At 48.8% G+C, this 21,161-nt stretch overlaps 1 protein-coding gene across 1 annotated transcript; it reads left to right on the plus strand.

The window, feature by feature from the left end:
* Window positions 1–1,082: 1,082 nt before the first annotated feature.
* Window positions 1,083–21,144, plus strand: LOC120958451 (mucin-5AC-like). Its single transcript, XM_040381283.2, has 5 exons — window positions 1,083–1,629; window positions 2,086–2,322; window positions 7,049–7,122; window positions 16,728–17,308; window positions 17,395–21,144. The coding sequence occupies exons 2-5, from the start codon at window positions 2,289–2,291 to the stop codon at window positions 20,996–20,998; spliced, it is 4,293 nt and encodes a 1,430-aa protein (XP_040237217.2). The 5' UTR covers window positions 1,083–1,629; window positions 2,086–2,288; the 3' UTR covers window positions 20,999–21,144.
* The last annotated feature ends 17 nt before the right edge of the window (window positions 21,145–21,161 follow it).

The following is a 21,161-nucleotide window of genomic DNA, read 5'->3' on the forward strand; positions in this document are numbered from 1 at the left end:
TACACCACGATCACTTACCCCAAAAGAGGGGAAAGAGGGCGGGAAGCATTGAAGAAAGGTACACTTGGGGCACAAATAACCGATCGGAGATCTCCGCCGCAGCGCGAGAGGCATCGATCGATTCCCAACCGGGACCGAGCGACCGAACCTGTTAAACTTGAACTTCGCAAGACGATGAACCGGCAACTCCAGAGAAAAAATGATACGAATTCTCCTTCACCGACTAAAAAACAGGGGGGGACCCACAAACAGAGGAACCTGTCGTTCGGGCCTTCAGTGGGACTCCAAGTTCAACAAGCCGTCGCGAGCCACACACACACACACACGGGATCGGGAGAGCATTGGAATTGAGGCGCGTGCCCACAGTGCCACCATTGCGCGCGCCTCTCGACGAGCGGGACCGGTTGCCATGCCATGCCATGGGTGAAAATAAGCCAATGGGCCATAAAACGGCCCACCGGCCTATTCAGCGCCCTCCAGAGCCCGACCTTCCTCGTTTCCAGTTTTCGCGTAGCGCTTCTCGGTAGCGGCATCGACGAAAGCCAGCCCTTGAGGAAGGTGCTGCGCGTTCGGCCGGTGACTGTGCGGCGTTATGCTATTAGTACAGTGCGTTTCCAATGCACTGATTTGCATTTGAATTGAAGCATTTTGTGCGGAACCATGTTTTGGACAGTCCGTTCGTTGTCGTCCGTTTGCTTTGCCATTGGAGTTTGGCGCTTACAGCAACCATTCCTTTTGATGATTGATTATTAAAACCACTCAAAAATGGATTCAATTTTTGTTTTGGTACGGGGGAAAGCAAGGGGTGATGAATGAGGAAAATTTCTAAAATTAATTAAATGCAACCGAAGGCATGCAGCACTTTTGCTTCTAAATTGGTTTGCCCTACATCAGCCAATCTTCTAGGATGAAAACGAAACCTTCGCTTCATGTATCAATTATTGCAACAACAAAAAACGCCCCATGTGTGTGTCTTTCGCCCCCCTGCTGCGACGGTCAGCAGCCACAAACAAACAAGTGAGCCAAACAAGCTAAAACCAAGCAGCAACAACAAAAAAACACTTTTCGCGATATGTTTTGCAAACGCGGCGAGATCAGCGTGATCGAAGTCGAAGAAGAAAAGTCGTTACTGCATGCTGCTGCTGCCCCTCGACGCGGACGATCAAAACATTAGAAAGAAAGCAAGAAAACACCTGCAGGAGGGGAGGGCACACCGGACCAGAGAGTGCACCACGGTACCGAAAGAAATGGGCATCCGCGAGCTCGACCGGGGCGCGTACGAGTGAGCAAGAGAGCGAAAGAGCTGGGCGGCAGTGAAGGCAGAAACCCTCTCCACGCGAAGCGCGGTCGGAGAAAGAAAGCGAGCAAAAGGAGATGCGTGCCGCGCGGGGGCCGTGCCGTTCGATCGAAAGAGATGCAAAAGCGCTGAAGCGAATGAAGCGATGTGAGTAAGTGAGTGAGTGCGAAGGTGCAAAAGAAAAGGCATAGCGTTTCGTGGGGCTGTGGAACAAAATGGTTTAACATAGTTTTACAGCTGGCCACGGTATCATACGCCAGTAAGCCGTCTCGCCGTCGACAGCAAACAGTCCGAGTCAGCAGCACCAGCTCCGGCGCACACGTTGTGCCAAAGTAAGCAGCAGTGTGGTCGATCTGTGTTTTTTTCGGTTAAGAAACGCGCGCGGACTTGCTTCAAAGTCATAAAGTGTCAAGACAAGGGTGAACAAACAAAAAACGGAACAGTGAATAGTTTGCAAGTAGATTGATCAATTGATCGTTAAGTGCATTGCGCAGTGTAGAGTAAGAGAATTAGCAAAATTGTGCATTTTGTGTGTTTTTTTGTGCTTTTGTGTGTCGTTTTTGTGGTGCATTTTGCTGCGTTTGAAGAAACCTTTTTTGTGTGTCTATAAAAGAATTAAGTGAAAATTAGTACATCTTCATCAAAGTTTCTTAGTAAAAGCGGAATTTTACATAAAAAACAAAACCTGCAAACGACAAAGTGCACCTCGTGTAGGGAAAGCAGAGGCGACCCGTCGCTATATCGCGGATAATTTCATTATCATTATTTTTTTGTCTTGTTTGCGTTAGCTTTAGTTCGATAGAGAAAGTCCTGCAGCACGAAGCGACGCAACAAAATAGTGTACACAACAGTTGTAGCGTTGAACCGTTTGCACCGATCCTGGAATCAACCAGCCTGCAGGAGTAGTGCCAGCACCACAGCCACAGCGTGCAGCAGCAAACGCGTGAAAACCGCAGCGCCTAGGCCTTCCGTAAATGAGTACGGCCGGAAAATGGGGCTCGCAAACAATCTGACTCTGATCATCCGTAAGTATGGCAGCAGCATAGCATGTGTGTGTGTGTGTGTGGGAGTACGAGGGCGTATGAACTGATTCCTCCTACTACAACACGCCCGCGGTAGCGATTAGCTTAATCTTTCAAACCGATCCCAAAACGAGCGCAAATCGGAAGCCTTCCCTTTTGGCACGTTCCACCGCTCTCTGTGCGTATGTGGTCAACCTGTTTCTTGTTTGCTTCCCGCACATCCAATGCCCACTGCAACCCAGTTTAGTGGTTTGCCGAGAACGGCGCAACTGGAACCGTTCCACCGGCAGTTGCGCGAGACGGGTCGGCGGGCTTTACAATACCGCGCATTGAGAGTACGCGATCGGGGGTTATGAGCGAGTTCCGTAGTGCGCACATTTGCGTGTTTGTTGTGGTGGAAAAAGAAGCAGAAAAAAAGGTGCAAAGTGGCACAATATTATTCTACCCATATATGTAGGCCTTTTTTGCGCGCTTTTCTCACAGCCACAGTTAAGCGGAGTCGAGGTTTGCTGGCGCACCAGGCACAGAGCGTCTGTGCCGAACAATTAAGAACTTAAGAGCGAGCCGAGTAGGGTGTCTTGGGCGGGAAGTTTTATGAGGCTGAAGCTCCCGGTGCACCGGAGTATGCATCCCATCCGATGCGGAGCGTATGGGTTGATCTCACGCAACAAAACGATCACCGTTCGTGTACGGGATCGTTAGAGAGTGAGAGATTTTATTTGGTAAACAACCCGTTACACACTGTTTGTAGGACAGTTTTAATCGTATTCGGACCGATCTATAAAATTCCAGTAGAATGCACAGCCAATTGCAAGAGTACGTTAAGGGCACTAACAAGCTAACATTAAAAGCCACGTTTTGATGTAACGATTGGACACGAAATTATAACCATTTTCCAAAATTAAACCTTCCAAAGAACGACCAAAGGGAAAGGGCTCTCAAGAAGCTTACAAAGTACGCTCAGATAATCACTCCAGCCCTCTAGTTACACGTGTAGAGGAAAGAATGCCATTATCCACCAGTAACAATGCTGCTTCTCCCTTTCGAGTTCTTATCGCGGGAACTCGCGCTGACTGGCGGCATCAAATTGAAGAATTAACAGTCACAACAGAACAACAGACAGAGATCCAGCCAAATCGTTAAGGTGTTAGAAGCGAAGGCGAAAGAAAATAACCTTCCCCAGCTTCCAACAGCAGCACCAAGGGTCGGCCGATGGTCTCTCTCGCTGCCCGAGATCCCGTTAAGCGTCATCGCGTCGAATCGGCCGCGCGCGCAACGTTAATTGCTTGTTAGTCTGTGCTAGGGTCTTATGCGCTTATACCTTTGCGCGTGCAGTGGCTCCATCCCCTCCATCACAGACGAACACAACATCGTCCCGTAACTGTTTCCGTCCACTCTGTCGCTTTATCATCTAGTTGACGCGTGCAGTAGCAGCAGCAGTTGATGCGATCGCTCCAGACAAACACCGGTCTATGCCCTTGACCAAGTCCCGGGATGATAATGTTGCAATTCTTGCTTCTTCACCCGCAAGGTTGCTACCACTGACCCAATCTTTGATGTGTCAAACCGGATGGATGAGATTGAGATCAAGCCCCCCCCCCCCCCCCCCCTCTCGATACGATCGTCACACTAGATAATGTAAGAATTTTACGCCTATTACGTGAGCTCCACACCAAATGCGAACAGAGCCGTGTTTTGGAGCATGTTTTGGCATCTTCACGACGCAACCAAACACACAACACAACCAAAGTGCCAGCCACCAAGTACCGTTTTTATTCGTCTCTGGCAGGCAGCGGTTCTTTCTCCGCCAGCCTCACCGATGAGATGAAGTCATTAGTATCAGCTGGAATGTTTTGTTTCCAGTTTTCTGGCCGAGGATCTCGAGCCCGCGATCAGCATTTTGGCACCAACCAACCCGGTCCAAGTCCACCCAGGGTCGCCCAAGAACAAACCATGGATATTTATAGCATCCGGTTACGGTTCGACTCCAGGCGCTGTGGGTTTTATATATCATCGGGCCGGACGGTGGTCTTTCCAATGCTCCTGAGCGCTGGAGCGCGATTGCTCGGAGACATCCAATCAGGCCCCCGTTGTCGAGGGTTGCCCACTGCCATAAGTCAACCCTGCTTAGGTCGCGCGCACACACTGAGGAGATTCACCTATGAGAGAGGACGCTTCACTTCCATTTGCCTATCTTTCTGCTGCGTGTGGACGCATTCATTAATATCTTAATCGCGCATACTCTCTGTCTCTCGCTCCAACCGAGGGTTCGTTCTGTAACGCTGAAGCTGTAGCTGTAAAATATTCTTAATTAGCTACACCGCCCTTCTCCCTACGGGAACCTTTTCTCCAAAGTTTTTCACCCCTTTTGTGAGTGTTTTCTACCAGAGAACCTTCGCTGTAAGCCGGTGACGATATCATTTCTCATCCAAATTATGTTCTCAGCGACCGTTTTCGGCCCGCGAACGACCCCGAAAAGAAAACCCCTTCCCCCGAACCAACACCAACACACAGGTACGGGATTAATGCGGTGCTGATTTTATGATACTTTCTGCACCGATACGCCAGAATCCTACTGGCCCATGTGCGGTGAAGGGTGACGAGTGAAGGGTTACAAAAGGAACACGTTTGTGTGCAAATTTATTGACCATCGTCGCGAACGCTAGCCAACCGGTCGCGCGCTCCCCTATCCCACGTTGTGGCTTTTTGGGAGCGTTGTTTGTTGGCTAATGTGTACAAACGAACTGAAGGAAATGACAGTTTTCCGCAATTTGGTGCGGATTTGGCGTGTTGGAAAACATATTAGCCGGGATGAACAAGCTTAATATGGTAATGAGCTTTGGGGACGACGGTGAGTTTGCTTTATCTGGGGGCCAATAAACATTTTGCAAACGCTGGAGGTATTTGGAAAGGAATTTTAAACACACCATCAGCAATAATGTTATGACATTCTTTGTCATTTGTCTTGGGGAACCACAGAAAATACCACAGATAAGGAAGGAAAGACGGTGTGTGGGAAAATGTAAAAATAAAAAACGTTATCTCCGGCAAAACCCCATTAGCTAAGAGTGATTTAATCGAACGTGCCAGCAGTCAATCAACCCTAGTTTGTGGCGATCTTATCTTGAAGTGTTTGAATTATGCATCACCTAACCAGGTGCTACCAGAGCAGAGCACTAAATAGAATCAATTGCGTCACTGACCGCTAATCGATCATGATCTATTTCTTCTCCTCAATCGAACTCCCCAACAAAAAAACTGGCCCAATCAGCGATCGGTGTCTGCGGTGCGGTGGTTTTGGAAACATGCTTAACCTGGAATTTAATTAAATAATCTTTCATCTCCCGGTTGATTGGCTTCATTTCCTTCTTCCGTTTGAGCCGCAGCGGGAAAAATAAGCCACCTTACCAAACAACACCTCCCCATATCAGAGCTAATCAATTCTCATCGCGCTGCGCGCTGATCTACTCTAACGTGGAGCGTTAAATTGAGCAAACTGGAAACGGCGGCAGGCTAAAATAAGATTTGATCCAGACTCACAGCAAACCAAAGGCGCAAAGGGAAGCGAGCGAGGGCACCTTGCTCGATAACTAATTAACGGACTGACTGACTAACCGATCGGCTGCCACCAATTTCTGCCACCAAGCGCTCGCACGAGCGCTCGCACCGGGGCCGAATTTTTTCCCAAGCCAAGTGCTTAGATGTGTGGGAGATTTAAAAGCATCAACTCATCATCCCCCACCAGAGGCTGGGAAGGGTTGCACGATCCAGCCCGAAACTCCAACAACCCAGCTCCACACACTGCTCTCCTTTCAACATGTTTCTGTTCTCCGGTGGATTAAAATGCACGCCCGCCTTGCTCTTGATACCCCTTTCACTAATTTGGCATCAATTTGGCACCGATTCATGCCACCCGTGCTCCAGCGTCCCTATCGCCATCCCCGTTTGCGCCAAGGCCAAACACCGAGAGGGGGCCCTTGCGCACGGTGCCGATACCTGCTGCGATTAGTGACGCGGCAGCATAATATGATTATGATCCGGATTTTGTGCAGCCTCACCGGCCATATCCCGCCCTTGCACGAGGGGCGCGTTCCCATTTCTTTTTCCTAAGGTAAGACAGAGGGGAAGAGCGATCATGCCGAGCCTTTGCTGTGAAACGCGCTCATTCAAATGCTGATGAGCTTCCGCAAAAGCCAAGTGAACTAAATCGAGTGTGTTTGTGTGGTGTTGTATCCCGCAGACAGACGACGTGTGGTGTGTGTTTCGCCTCTCCCTTTTTGCCAGAGGCCAGGCCGGGAGGCGAGCCTTATCACGCTGGGTGTGACTTACATCTACGTGCCTTTTTGCCATTCTCTTCCGCCCCGTGAGTTTTGGAACACGGAAAGGCAGCAAAAAAAAAACACGGTATACTTTTAACATTAACATGAGTGTCAAATCCAATCATCATTGGTGGTGTGAGTTATGCTTGCCTGACGGCGACAGTTTTCCCACGCTCTCGATGGGATGTGGTTGGGATGAGAAAACGAAATCATTCCTCCGTTCCCCGCCGACAGTGCAGATCACTTTCAGGAGCCACCCAAACGAAAGACTGACAAACCGACGCAGCAAGCAACGAACCCGCCCGCGACCGCTGATGTCAAACTGTGACGACTGTTTCCCCCAATCAGCTACAACCAACCAAGCACACTAACGCTAACGCTTTTCTTCTTAATCTCTGCTCCCGTTACAGGAATATGGCTGGCTGTAATTATCTTCCAGTACGGTCACAGCGAGAATGTCGAGCCGAGGGCACTAGAATTATCAGTAAGTAACAGCACAGACAAAGCAACACGCCACATTTCTTCCCCGCCACATTTTCTAGTTGGGAGAAAACACATTGCGCTCCCGTCTCAAGAATTTCACACCGTAATCGCTGTTTTGGGGGTGCAAAGGTGGTACCGGTTCTTCTGGCATTTGTTTGTTCTGCTTCAAACTGCTATCTAATTACATGGGGCCTTAGCTTCCCTTCAGCTTAACAGTAAACGCGGGGAAATGCAATTAACCAAATGCACTTTGCATGCAGGCGTGGTAATTAAATTACTTCTAAATCAAGCCTCATTATGACGTCAGAACGTGGAAGAGGGTGGAAACATTCTTGTAGTTCGGTATCTTAATTTTCATCTACTTCAATTGCGCATCGCTTTTTCAGCATCCGGAATGCATTGTAGCCCTTTTTGCTTTTCACACGAAACCAACATTAGCTTGTGTGATTGGGGAAAAAAGATAAGCTACGAACAGAACATCGCATTGGAAATTAATTAGTAATGATTGTTTTTCAAGGGAAAATACTTCTGCTGCAAGTTCTCATCGCTTTCTTTACTGTTTTTCTTTATGATTCTTTGGGCGTGCCAGTTTATTGCCCTTCTATGTTTCAAAACGACCCCAATGTCCTCCTTCCCATCTATTAAGCAATTCTGTGTAATTTCTCCGGAAATCATAACCTTATCCTTAACTAATTTAGTTCACGATCATCATTCCCTGCATCGTGTCATAATTAAATCGTCCAAAAACCATTCCGGAACACGCTATCCGATCCGCAAAAGGGAAGCAATAATAACGTCCCCGTGCAGCGCTACTGGTTAACTTTCAATCTTTTCATGTCATCGGATCATTTGCATGCTCTTATTTCAACAACCCGGTGTGTGATCGTGATGGACGAATTATTTAGCTCCTGGGAAAAAACAAGCCACAGCCGATCAACAGTCAGGTAGAGCCGGGATTTACGTGTTTTATCAGCCGCTCCAGTCTGCTCGCACGGCGGAAATGGCTCTATTAAATCCATTTCACCACTGTCCATTTTCCATCCGCAAACGCTTGCAAACCGTTTCCTGAACTGATTCATCGATCAGCAGGAAAGATCATAATTTTCCGCACTCTTCGACCAGAGAAAGGCGTATCTGCACCGTCTCTTGTTGCTGTAAAAATTGACCCAAATTGAGGCGCAAACGATACCGACCGGTGATCTTGCCCGCATCGCAACCGATCGCCGCACACACTCAATTCCGCAACCGAAACCGTGGGATCACCGGAAGCGATAAGCCGCAGTTACGCAATGCGCTCTTTAACCGTTTGGCGCCGATCACTTACTTTGCCGCCGTGATTGAGCTGTTTGCGCTTGCTGCCAACACGTTTGCGCACGGGCGGGAAACAAAAGCTTCCGCCGAAGAGAAAACGATCCTTTCCAGTTCATAAATGAATAAGCATATGGACAATGGGTGATGCACGCGAACTTAAAAATAGCAAACATGCGTGCGGAAATAATAACTGACAAAAAGGGGTCAACTCTCCAGGGGCAAATGAAAAGAAAGGAATTCATCACCGAAAGTGACCCCAAAACACACACCCCAAAACAAGGAAACACAAGGCGCGCGCTTTCCAACTGATCTCGATTTGGGGTTTTTCCCGCTGGACACACACACACACACCTTGTGTGTTCTTCCGGGCTGCTGGTAACAGACAAGTAAGGTGGAAAAGTTCAGTTCCTCCTAGGCTTCCTAGAGCATTTGAAGAAAGGCCCATAAACCTATTTGTATCGCATTTTGTTTACATCTTCGTTCGCAGAGAGAGAGAGAGACAGAGAGAGACGTAAAGTGTGCGTCCCCGTAGGCTAAAGGGTTGACCCGCAACACCCTGCGGTGTTACATTTCAAATCGTTTCACCGAAAATTATTCATTCGGCGCTAAACTTATGGAAAACGCCACAGGGCAGCCACCGCCACGAGGGAGGAGCCACACTCCGGGAGGTTAATGTTTTAATTTCAGCACGAGCAGGTTTCATTAAAAGAAATGATCTATGAGCGATGGTAGAAACCTATCTACAATAGAATGCGTTGATTAATGATAAACCCTTTTCCTTTTACTCGTTGTAGGTGATCAGAATCACATGATCACAACACCTTGCACACACTGGGAAGAGATAAATCTTCCGTAACAATTCATTAAACATACAACATACATTTCCTTTCCAATCACTAGGTATCGCACAGAGAGATAGAAAAATCACCTAGCAGTGCCTTTATTTCCTGTACAGCACCAAAGACAACAGCAATACACATCACAATTCGACTTCCGGAGCTGACTTATGCAAGCGTTGTAACCGAATTGCCCTAAATTTCACACGCACTGTCACTCGGTACAGCACCGACCGCACCACACACGGTCCCCAATTGGCCACAGTTTGTTTTTACTTTCATGCTAAACAATTATCGCGCACCATAATTTGGTGTGCGGGCTCATAATTTGTTCAACGCCTCCCTCCAACCCTGCACCCAGCGTCCCCGCCCCGTGTGCCGAAAGTGCATCTTTCTGCTTTCTGCTTATGCAAAGAGCACCACACCACGCCATTATCATAAATGAGTGAGCGTGTGCCGCACAAACCTCCCTTTTTTGCTTATGTTATGTGCACACGAACACGAGCAACGTCAGCGCACACTGTGTGAGAGGAGGCCAGTGTGGAGCCTGTGTTGAGGAAGTAATTCACCAGTCGGAGAGGATCATAATAACAGACCAGTTCGTGCAAACCATCGTCTGCTTCGAATTATATTAGGATCGGCAATTTGTGGCCGTTGGGTCAAGCATTAAAAACGTAACACGGTAATGGACACCCCTTTTTTTATTCGACCCACAACGGACGACTTCCGCAAATGGTCAAATGGTCGCAAACAGAGCCACAGTTCAAAGTTTTAGGGCACGGGTTTGTTCAAAGTGAAAGCTTCTGGTAGGCGATTGCACGGTTCTTGAGGGTTTTTGTGGTGTAACGATCGGTTGCTTCATCACTCAACTTCACACCAAACCGTGATCGACCGTGATCAAACGTTCTGCGCGCCCAACACGTGTGTTACTGCTGATCGTGCGTTAAAGCGTAAGGTTTAACATTCATTTTCACAATTTAACTCAACACTTGCTGTTGATGCCGCCGTACGCAAATGGGGAAACGTACATCAAACAACACTTTCTAGCGGGTCCGTCGTAGCGGCAGCAGCAGCAGCAGGCAAACATACAGCGGTGGAAAGTTGAAACATGGCGCACATAGAACGGGTCGAGGCGCAAGCTCTCTTCCCCTCCTTCGTACACGCAGGGGGCCAATTGTGCAAAGGTCTAAATACATCGCATTAAAACGAAGAGCGGAGTGCGGTACAGCAGTTTTCACTTGTACGGAGCTATGTTGGAGCGGTGGTGATGAGGCGCTGCCCGGCCCCGTCATGTTAAACATTGAATTAACCTCCCGACTCGTTTTATTGATGCTGTGCGATGCGGTACACATACACACACGTCCACACACACAGACACTTTTATCGCTCTCCGCCTTCAGAGATGCTTAGAGGGAAATTCGCAACAATGCTTTATGATGTGATGCGTGCGCGTTGCTTTGGGAGCACTTTTGCTTTTTTGCATCTCTTTCCGTGAGAAATGGACGGCTCAGAAGCGCATAGCAGAAGTATGCCATATCCCATGGAGTTGCATAAATATGTTATTAACCGTGTAGCGCCGCTAAAGCTAACGTTGTCCAGCTGCCGTTTCCCAGGCCGACAATACGACCGGGACCGGGCGGCAGTTATGCTTGCACGGCTCGGTGATCCTAACACGCTGTCAACCTGGCGCTCAACATTTGAATGGGATTGTTGTATATTTATTAATTGTGCGTATTTTTTTTTTTTTCGCTGCTTCTACTGCTGCTTATCCTTCCCTAACGCAACGTGTGAATTGTATGCGCAAACCGCAATGCTCATTATGCGTTATGACCATAAATGTAGCACAAATGGGTGTTACAAAGAAGGAATGCTTGCGGTTTTTCTGTTTGCTCTTTTAATGCTCCCCGGTAGTTTAATGTGAAAAATGTGAAACCAGAAATGATCTCACGCGTATTGCATCCGCGATAAGCAAAGATCGCAACATAGTCAAGTGCTACAAGGCTCTGAGACCGAATCAGCAATCGATCGATCAAAGCTTAACGGGTTTATTACCATGGTGATGGTGATCATGCTTTGGTTGGTATTGAAATTTGCTCTCCCATTTCAAACGAGCACACGATAACGATCTCGCAATGTGTCGTTGATCTTTTGCATTCTTCAGCAAACTCTCATACCATTGCTGCTTGAATTCCATTTAAGAACCGATTCGTCGAATCGTCAAACTACCGGAGAGACGTAGACATTTATCTATTTCAATTCGGAAATGATAACGATCAGCTCGGTAATCGACACGAGCTGGCAGACATGATTAACGGGTCTCGTTCGCCATTCTTTGGCAATTTCTAGTTTCTTGTGCTCTTCTTGCTGGTGCGTGAATGTTTCCCTTGTTGTGCTAATTTACTATGACAACTCTCTTATTTGGATGGATGAGAATTTCGCAACAAAAAAAAATCCCCAACATAAGATCGCAACAAACTGGGCGTAACACGTATAAAGAACTAACTGCAACCTATCATTTTGCCTGAATTTAAGCACCGTTTATAGCTGGGTATTCTCCCCCCGGGAGGGAATTTTGTTGTTCCAGTTCCAAGCTTTAAATTCAAACTAGACCCGCGCGCCTGGACAATGTTTCGGAAGTCGTAACATGGGGTGGGGGGACATTTTTATCTGTTCCCTCCCGGGGGTAGGGAAGCACACGAGGCAAAGTGATGACAGATGATTGATATTTGGCGGCACACATGACAGCTGATCGCAGGGAGAGAGATCGCTGAACGAACACGGCGGACACGAATAGCTATTTTCGGGGCTGCAACGGAATTGGCCGCTGGGCGAAAATTAATTCCCCGTTTTAGGACCACCCAGCGTTGCAACCACGTGAAACATTCGATTGGTGGAGAAGAACAATAGGAAATAAATGTAAAAGTAATACCTTTGTAATTAAATTAAATTCCTATGCTGAACATGCCACTTATCATGGATACGTTCATCGTCATCCCGCGCTGCAAAGTGGTGGGGAAATAAATTAGCAAACTCCCTGCTATTTTGCTCTACTTTTGTCGTTCGCACACGTTGCTTCATTTGCAAAAAAATACACGGTGAAACAATTTACATACTCTTTTTTTTCGCTACTTGCGTATACAGTAATCAGTGATAGTGTGTAGTAGTAGAATAGGGTGAAGATTGTATTCACTTTAGTCTAAAAGAACAGGGGCCCCTACTTACCGACGACAAGGTTATGTCGGTTGTAAATCTGCTTCTCCCGCGAGAGCGGCAGAAAAGAAAGGGTATGCAGCTATTTTAATTGAAACTCCCGGTCCGATTGTTATGCATTATTCATGGCATCGCTTGCTCGCCAGCGCTTGCCCTCGATGGTCTCGCCAAACGCCCAACTAACCCACTGTAACCACTGACCCAGTGGGAAACGACTTTGGACCTTTTCTGGCGAATGCACTCTCCTTCTGTCACAGCGACGTCAAAGGTTTACGAACCATTAATTCCAAAACCCGGTTCGAGAGTTTATCTCACCACGTGATCGGTAAACGGTGCTGGGGCCTATTCTTAATGCTTTTTGATTAGAGAGCAAAAGAAACATCTTTAGCCAGAAGCCAGAACGCAGCTTTTGGATGTTTAATAAGGCGTACACCCTTTCGGGCAGGTGGATGATTGCGTCTTTATAGCTCTAGAAAGTTGGATCTTTCCAGGCGATCTTCGTGTTATGATTAGCAGAGTGAAACATCGAGCCTCTGACCTTTCGAAGAGTGACTAATTTCTAGAATGGAGCACACTAATTCCATACTCTCTTCCATCTGTCTAATTAGTTGCTTGGGCTGGAAGTGTCCAGTTTTATGCTAAACAATCCCAAGCTTGTTGCCCTGTAATAACATAGCTCACGTGAACCAATCTGAACAAACATGCCGACTTAAGTCATTATTATAACGGAAGAACTATTCGGGTTTGCCTTTTTTGTAAGTGATCTTCTTGCTGTCCAGAATAGCACTTTGCTTTGTAAGTGTTGTCGAACAGAGCAAACAGTTCCTTCGTGAACCTCATAAAAGAAAATTTATGGTGAGAAAAGAACCTATTTCGAATGAGATCTTTCGTTTGTTTGCACAGTAATTAATTCCAAAAAATTAAGATTTGTACTCATGTTGGACGATGCTGTCGATGTTTGCACAAATTGCCACCTTTAAGCAGTTCAAATTGCTCTGCGAAACAGATGTAACGGAATCGTGATTCTTAATCTACGTGTACCATTTGTGATGTAGTTTCGCAATGTATAAATAAGACAGCCAAGGCCCACTCTCTGGCAATAAAACCACCTGTCGTTTGAACATAATCGATCCAATTTTCATCGCGACCATCAAGCTTGAATCGTTTGCAGCCGATCGTCGGCAAAACGCAGTCGCCAACCCACGTCTTCGATTCAATTACACAGTCTGATTGGCACGGACGGTTGGGAAAATGATCAAGCATCGCATCTCCCCGAGTGAAACCCCGCTACAGAACGGCAGCCGCAACGCAACATCGAGCGCATTTCTCCTGCCGTAAGCCGCAACACAGCACGCAAAAACGTTGTTTGGAAAGCAGCCAACAAGAGAAACACACACACAAAAACAGCTAAATTCCTCCAGTAATGTGAGCTTCTTTTTTTCGTTTGCATTTTATGATCTGCATCGATCGCAGTCTTAGCTGTGCAGGGTTAGGGGAGTGAAGGGAGGGAGAAACAAAAATAGATGACAAGAAACAAGCGGGAAAATCTCGCTGCAACGAATCGAAGCATAAAATCGTTGGAGTGAGCGCCATGCTCCCGCTAAAAACGTGGACATATGCACTGGTACAGTATCGGACATTAAGATAGGACCCTTTTTTTCAATGCACCGTGCACTTGTTTTGCCACGTTACTTGTGATTGTGTGTGTGTGTATGTGTGTATGTGTGTGTGTATGTGTGTGTGAGTGTGTGTGTGTATGTGTGTGTGTGTGCATGTGTGTGTGTGTGCATGTGTGTGTGTGTAGTAGTAGTAGAAAGAGAGTGTGCTTTTTAATGTGTATTTGCAAGTGCGCGGGTTTGTGTCTGAAAAACATAGCTTGCCATGATGTCATATTGCGTTGAAATTATTCTTATTATGTGTGTTATCATGTGAAACATTGTGCGTTTACACTTGGATAAAAACTAAAGTTTGCATCGACAGCAGCGCTTGTTCCTCGGACGAAAACGCAGGTGTGCTGTTTCATGAATGTGAATGCGACACCGGTGCGAAATGGACACGCGCACAATAGCAATGAACTCGGCATTCCCTCACAGGTGTTTCTCCAGTGCACGCCATTGAAAGGCATGCGTGCATCTCTGCGTTGCACGTTGTGTGCGAATGGTAAACTTTGTGCGTGCATTGAGCTGGCGCGCAGTTATTCTTTTCAATGGGCGTTTTGTTTCATGAGCGCGGCAGTATTCTTTTCTCGATTTTGAAGGGAAGACGCTTACTCGCGTACTCGTTGATAGTTTTTATCCATGCGATGTTTTCGCTGCTCCAAAACGATGTAATTCATCGCGTATAGAAGTAGAACGCAGGCAGAGCACGGGATCAGCCGTGTCCAAGTTTTTAAGCAGCGCGTTCTTGACGGTCCAAGCAAGCAATGTTAGTAACAATGGGTCGAGGTAAACGTTGTACCGATCATCAGCGCCATATGTAAAAGCGAATGGCTGCTGCTGGCATTAAGCGCAAAAGGATCGAGTTCGTAATGGAACGATCGCGCACTTTTGTGGCAAACGCACTTCGGACAACCGAAACGTGCTTAGACAACTGAAACGCGCTTGGACAACCGAAACGCGTAAGTCAACCGAACGTCCTCAGAAGACCACGGCGAAAGAAGACCGTAACATTGTTAATATATCGAAAACACACTGATCGCGAGGGCGGTGGTCCTGCTTATCACACCAAAAACCTAACCCAAAACACAAAAAAGCTACTTACAAATCTATCCGAAACGACCTACTTGTGAAACAAACACACACATCAATACACATTCAAACATACATCCACACACACATGCACACACACATACACACACACACACACACACACACACACACACACACACACACACACACACACACACACACACACACACACACACATACAAACCACACATAAACTTGGCCCAACGGGTGCACGGTGCGTTAAAAAACCTATGCCCTATCTTTCTGTCCGATACTGTATGAACATTTGTACGAGCAGCAGCATCGCGTGTAGACACGCAGACTAATATCCGATTTTATATCTTTACTATCTTACACTGATTGAATGCAAATGATGATTCGATGTTATTTTTTAATTGATCTGTATGATCGTTAATAACTTTATCGACTTGCTTTATACGATGCCTGGTTTTCTAGTTCGCCTTCATACATCTAGAGCAACATACACATTGAACATTAAATCTAATCCATTAAATAGAAAACAATCAATAGCAATGCTGTTTTCACCCCATCAACACTAATGCTTCTACTAAAGCTTAAAGAAAGGAAAAGAAAACCTTTAAACGATCTCTTCCGTCGTATTAAATTCTCTCTCTTTTGCACCTTCTACGGTCGTGTAAGGTCAGCTCCGTAACGATTAATAAAAATCAACAGCTTTTTTCCCCGCTGCTTCACGCGACTGTTGCGCTGCTCCGGTCAGATGATGACCACTGACCGGAAAATTGTAACGTTTAACGTTACAATTAGCGGGTCACATGCACGCACGCACGCAAGCCCGCACGCTACACCATTATTGCGGTTCATGCTCGAATGCCGGCTGGAGGTTCTTTGTGTGTGTGTTGTGTTTTGTTTTGAAGACAATTTTCCGATGAAAATCTGTTGCTTCCTCTAGCGCTATCTGGCTCCATTTAAAGCTTGATATTTTGTTTGGCAAGCCCTCCCAACCCGTTTGATCACAACCGAAAGGGCAGCACGCGATTATTATCAATTTGTTGTACACTGGTAATCTGGATGAAAAAATACTGTTTTTCTTTTCATTTTCTCTCCAATTTACAACCGTGCCGTGCAAAATCTCGCTGCAACCATCTTCATCGTTCGCTTCTCGACGCTTTTCACCCGCCGCGGAACTACGTGTGTTGTTGTTTTTTATTCATCCCACAACCCGAGCCCTAATCATGGGCCCGAGGGTGTCCGTCCGTGTAGCGGAAACGCTCGATGCGTATCGAATTTGGCGAACCTTTTGCAAGGGAAAGTCATCAGCAACTCTGCTTGGGTGCGCTTGGGTTCTTACACTGGGGATGCACTCTTTCCCCGTTTCTCTCTCTCTCTGTCTGTCTGTCTGTTGTTCAAGCATCGACGAAGATTACTTTCATTTTCACTTTCGTTGGCAGCGCTAGCCATGGATGCATATTTTGCATTTCTTACCCGGTTTTTGGTTTTACATTTGCTGATCATCTCTCCGATCATCAACACCTTCTTCGCAGGTACCATGGCGACCGATACCGTATCATGTGCCCCAGCAGCAGCAGCAACAACCGCAACAATCGCAGCAACTGATCAGCGTTGCCAGCTTCGACACGACGAGCAAGGACGAACTGGTTCATATCGCACAGCACAATGCGCAGATCCTGAAGCAGTTCAACCAACCGATCGCCCAGTACAGTCAGCACGCGCAGGGTGGCATGAAGGTGCAGATCACAACGCACCAGCAGGCACCCGGGCCAAGCCCCGCGGCTACCGTACAGCAGCAGCAGCAGCAGCAACATCACCAACAACAGCACCATCATCATCACCATCATCATCAACCACAAGGAGCCGTTCCTTCCTTTGGGCACACGCCAGCTGGGCCACCTAAGTACATGACGACGCCGCTGCTGCAAACGATCTACCCGGCGGCACCGCACAAGCAGCAGCAACAGTCCCCGGTACAGTCGAAACCGTTCGTCAAGTCGGACCAGATCACCACGCTCAACATGGTGCACAGCTCGACGCCGAAGATCACGGCCGCCATCTCCACGCACGGTGCCGTTGGTGTCAAGTCTGGCAAGTTCAATGGACAGTTCAGGTAGGTAGTGGGTGCACTTTCTGCAATCTAACGTAACTTATGACTCAATTGCACGGTATCGCTTGTTTCTTCACAACCTTCCACAGGGACGTTCAACCCTCGATCGTTCAAAAGTCGACGCTCAAGCCGCACCCGGTCATGAACAAACTCCAATCCCATCTGGGCATTACCGGCTTCCGGCAGAAGCAGCAGATCGCCACTAGCTCGAACCGGCTGGAGCATTTCATCAATCCGAACCAGCTCTACGGTACCTACATCCAGTTCGGCCAGTCGCCCGTCCTCAGCCCAGCCGCACTGGCACCGTCCAAAACGAAGTTCTTCGGCCAGCTGGGCTCGGGAGTTCCGTCTTTCGATACGCAAACACTCAAAAGCTTCTTCAATGCACCTGGCTACACCCCGACTGTGGGACAGTTCAAAAAGCTAAACTTTATCCAACAGCAGCAACAGCAACTTCAGCCGAGTACCAGTGGAAAGTTCTCCTTCCCGCACTTCAACCAAATCCCAGCGGATTTGGCCGAATTCCCGAAGAAGTACGTCACGCCCTCGTCCGCCGAAAAGGAGCTTACCAAGACGGGATCGGGAGGACTTGATTCAACTCCGCTCTTTCCCCATCTTCCACCGAGCGTACTGACGCCCTTCTTCCAGCAAGTTCAGCAGCAACAGCAACAGCAACATCACAGCTCATCGTCATCCTCCGGCTTCATCTCCGGCAACAAGTACAACAACTTCAACCTGAAAACGCAACATCCAGCTCCTCCAGTTTCGTCGAGTTCTTCCAGCGGATCTTCCACGAAGCATAGCTTCTCGCAGGGACCGTTCCAGTCGGAGCGCGAATCGTTCGGCAACTTCGGAAGTCAAGTGTTTGGTGGAGGAGCGTTCAACACCTACAGCACTCAGCAACCGCTACCGATCGAGCACAAACCGTACGAGATTGTTAAGTTTAAGGAATCTCCCGGAAAACAGCTCTCGGTCCAGTTCAACGAAATACAGGACGAGTACAGCAAGAATCTGGTCCCACCGCCTCCGAGCACACAGCAGGCATTCTTACCTACGGTGCTGAACCATCTCGCCGACTCATCGCCGAGCAAGGATCCGATCGAGATTCTGAACAAGTACAACATCAACCCTCACTCGCCGCTCCAGGACGCCAACCGGTTCAGCTACGATTTCCCGCGACCAACGCCGGCATCACAAGCGGTACCCACCAGTGGGCCAGCACCGACGACCGTCAGCACGACTACCACCACGACTACCCAATTCCCGACGGCGACGACTCTCCCGAGGCAGCAGTACTACCAGCACCACTACAACCAGTTCCAGTTCCCCGGAGAGCAGAGCTTCCACAACCATCAATCATCCTCCCCCGTCCTGGTAACACCACTGAATGAGCTAAGCGAGAACGGTTGGCTGTCCCGGGAGAAGTATCTCACGACGGAGAAACCCAACGTCTTCAAGAACCTCTTCCGCCCGGTCGGGAATGAGTACAAGCAGCACAAGCTGATGCATCCGGCCTACACCGGACTGCCACCGAACCGACGTCCCTCAGCCGCTCCCTCCTCGACCACGACGTCTACCTCGGCTAGCGCTGGGCCCACCACAAACTCCCCGTGGGATCAATCGACGGAAGAACCGATCATAACGCACAGCTTCTTCACGATCGAGGACGCGATCGCTGATCCGACGCTGATCCCGCCCAAGTCCAAGAACAAGTACAAGTACACGACCGATGCGGAGGAGGAGAATCGCCAGGAAGATCTGCAGCTGGAGATTGTAACCATTGGACCGTTCTTCGGATCGGAAGAGTCGCCCATTCAGCAGGTTGTGACGACCCCAGCTCCAAACCGAGCGCAGCAGCAGCACACTGGATCCAAGGGTGGCAATGGGCAGCATCGCCGCAGACGTCCGAAGCCGCACCATCAGAGCAGCACGACGACGGAGTACACCACCGAGCAGGATTCAACCGAATCGACTACTAACGCCATCAGTCCCAGCATCAATGCGGTCGATGCGAACCGTAACAACCGTAACCGAATTCGTTTCCGTCCAAAGCCCATCACCACCGCAACGCCACCGATCGCAGCAATCGTGGAGACGGAGCCAGCAACTACCATTCTACCGACGCCACCACCACTGCCCACATTTGCCGTGTCCAGTGAAGAGTTTGACGGTGCGGTGATAAAGAAATTCCGCAAGAAGCCACACTTTACCAGAAATCGCTTCAATGTGCTGAGCCAGCGGGAAGAGGAGAAAAACGCCATCCTGCTCGACCAAACGGAACCCTCGCTGGCAACACCGACCTTAACGACGATTTCTTCCACCAGCACAACGACGGCAGCCGTCGTCAGTACGCCGGCGGAAGCTGCACCGTCCATTTCCCCGATTGGTGGAGGTTTCCGCTCACGCTACCGACCAGCTCCGAAGGGTAAGGATTCTCAGGAAGACACGCAACCGATCGCTGCCGAGGGTTCGAAACAGAACTCACGACTACCGAGTCGACTTCCACCGACGGCATCTTCGTCCACCGTTGCCACACTGGCCGACTCGGCGGCTGTGTTCAATTCGGACGAGTCAAGCATCAACTCTTCCGAACCACAGAACCGCACCCGGGGAGGCGAACACAACCGCCCACGGTTTAGCATCAAGGAGTATCGGAACAAACTGAACCGCACGGTTGCAAGCACCGCTGGACCGACGAGCACACTGGCACCTTCCTCTGTTGGTGGTGAGGTGGAAACGACAACGGCACCAAAGTTGCGGTTCCCTACGCGCAACCGTTTCCTGGTGAACGCACGCCTCAACAAGACGGTAGAATCGAACGACATCCTTCCAACCGGTACCGGTGCTGTGACGACGGAGAAGTCTGCCAATGAAACAACGACCAGAAGCTCATTTAGACCACACGGGACGCGCACGTACAATCGGTTCACGGTGAAGAAACCTTCCACCGAGACACCGCAAACGTCCACTAGCTCGGGCACGACACGTGGCCAAGGAGCGAATGGCGCTAATCTAGCGAACCGTGGACGTACCAAGACGGCATACGATCAGGCCGTCGCAGCCAATCGTACCCTGAACGGCACGTACAACACAACAGCTTCGCTCATCAACCGTCGCCCACCGAAGATCACCTTACGGCAGCGAATTCAAAACTACAATCGCAAAAAGGAGATGGAACAGACGAACACAGCAACCGGCAGTGCCAGTGTGGACGAACCGTTTAAGCGCGATGAGGTAGCCGACATTCCCTCACTAGACCAGAACAGTGTGCTGGGGTCGTCGTCTGGCGAGCAGAGCCGTCCGATCGATGATCTCGGTACGCTGGGCGATCGGTTCGATGCGTCCAACGGTGGAGCGGAGAACGAGGTGACGACGCGTGCCAGTACGACGGAAAGCTACCGGCATCACGAGACGGCGATCATGAAGATATCGCCCAAAGATACGAACAGTGCCACAACCACCAACGGTGACGATTACGACCTGAACAGTGCCTCGTCCGACTACTCGAAGCGCGTCGTCGAGCTGACCCTGTCCGGGACGGGCAGCAAGGACCGGGGTAACTTCAAGTCCGTCAACAAGGGCCTGCTGTCGCGCAAGGTGCCCGGCTACTTCACGCTCGCCACCGAGGATCCCATCCTGCCGATCGAAGCGTTCTTTCCGCAGGTGAAAAAACCTAACGGACTGCTTGCGTGATAGGGGACAAAGGATTGCGATTGCGCAAATGGAGTAACCTAAACACGTGTTACGCGACGGGATTTTCTCCGTCGCGAAACCTCCTAGCAAGGGAGAACGAACGATGATTCGTTGTTTTCTCTTTGTATTCTGCATGCGTTGGGATGTGTTTGTGTAATGTGCT

The sequence above is a fragment of the Anopheles coluzzii genome, chromosome 3 (genome assembly GCF_943734685.1).
Source record: "Anopheles coluzzii chromosome 3, AcolN3, whole genome shotgun sequence".
Lineage (NCBI taxonomy): Eukaryota > Metazoa > Arthropoda > Insecta > Diptera > Culicidae > Anopheles > Anopheles coluzzii.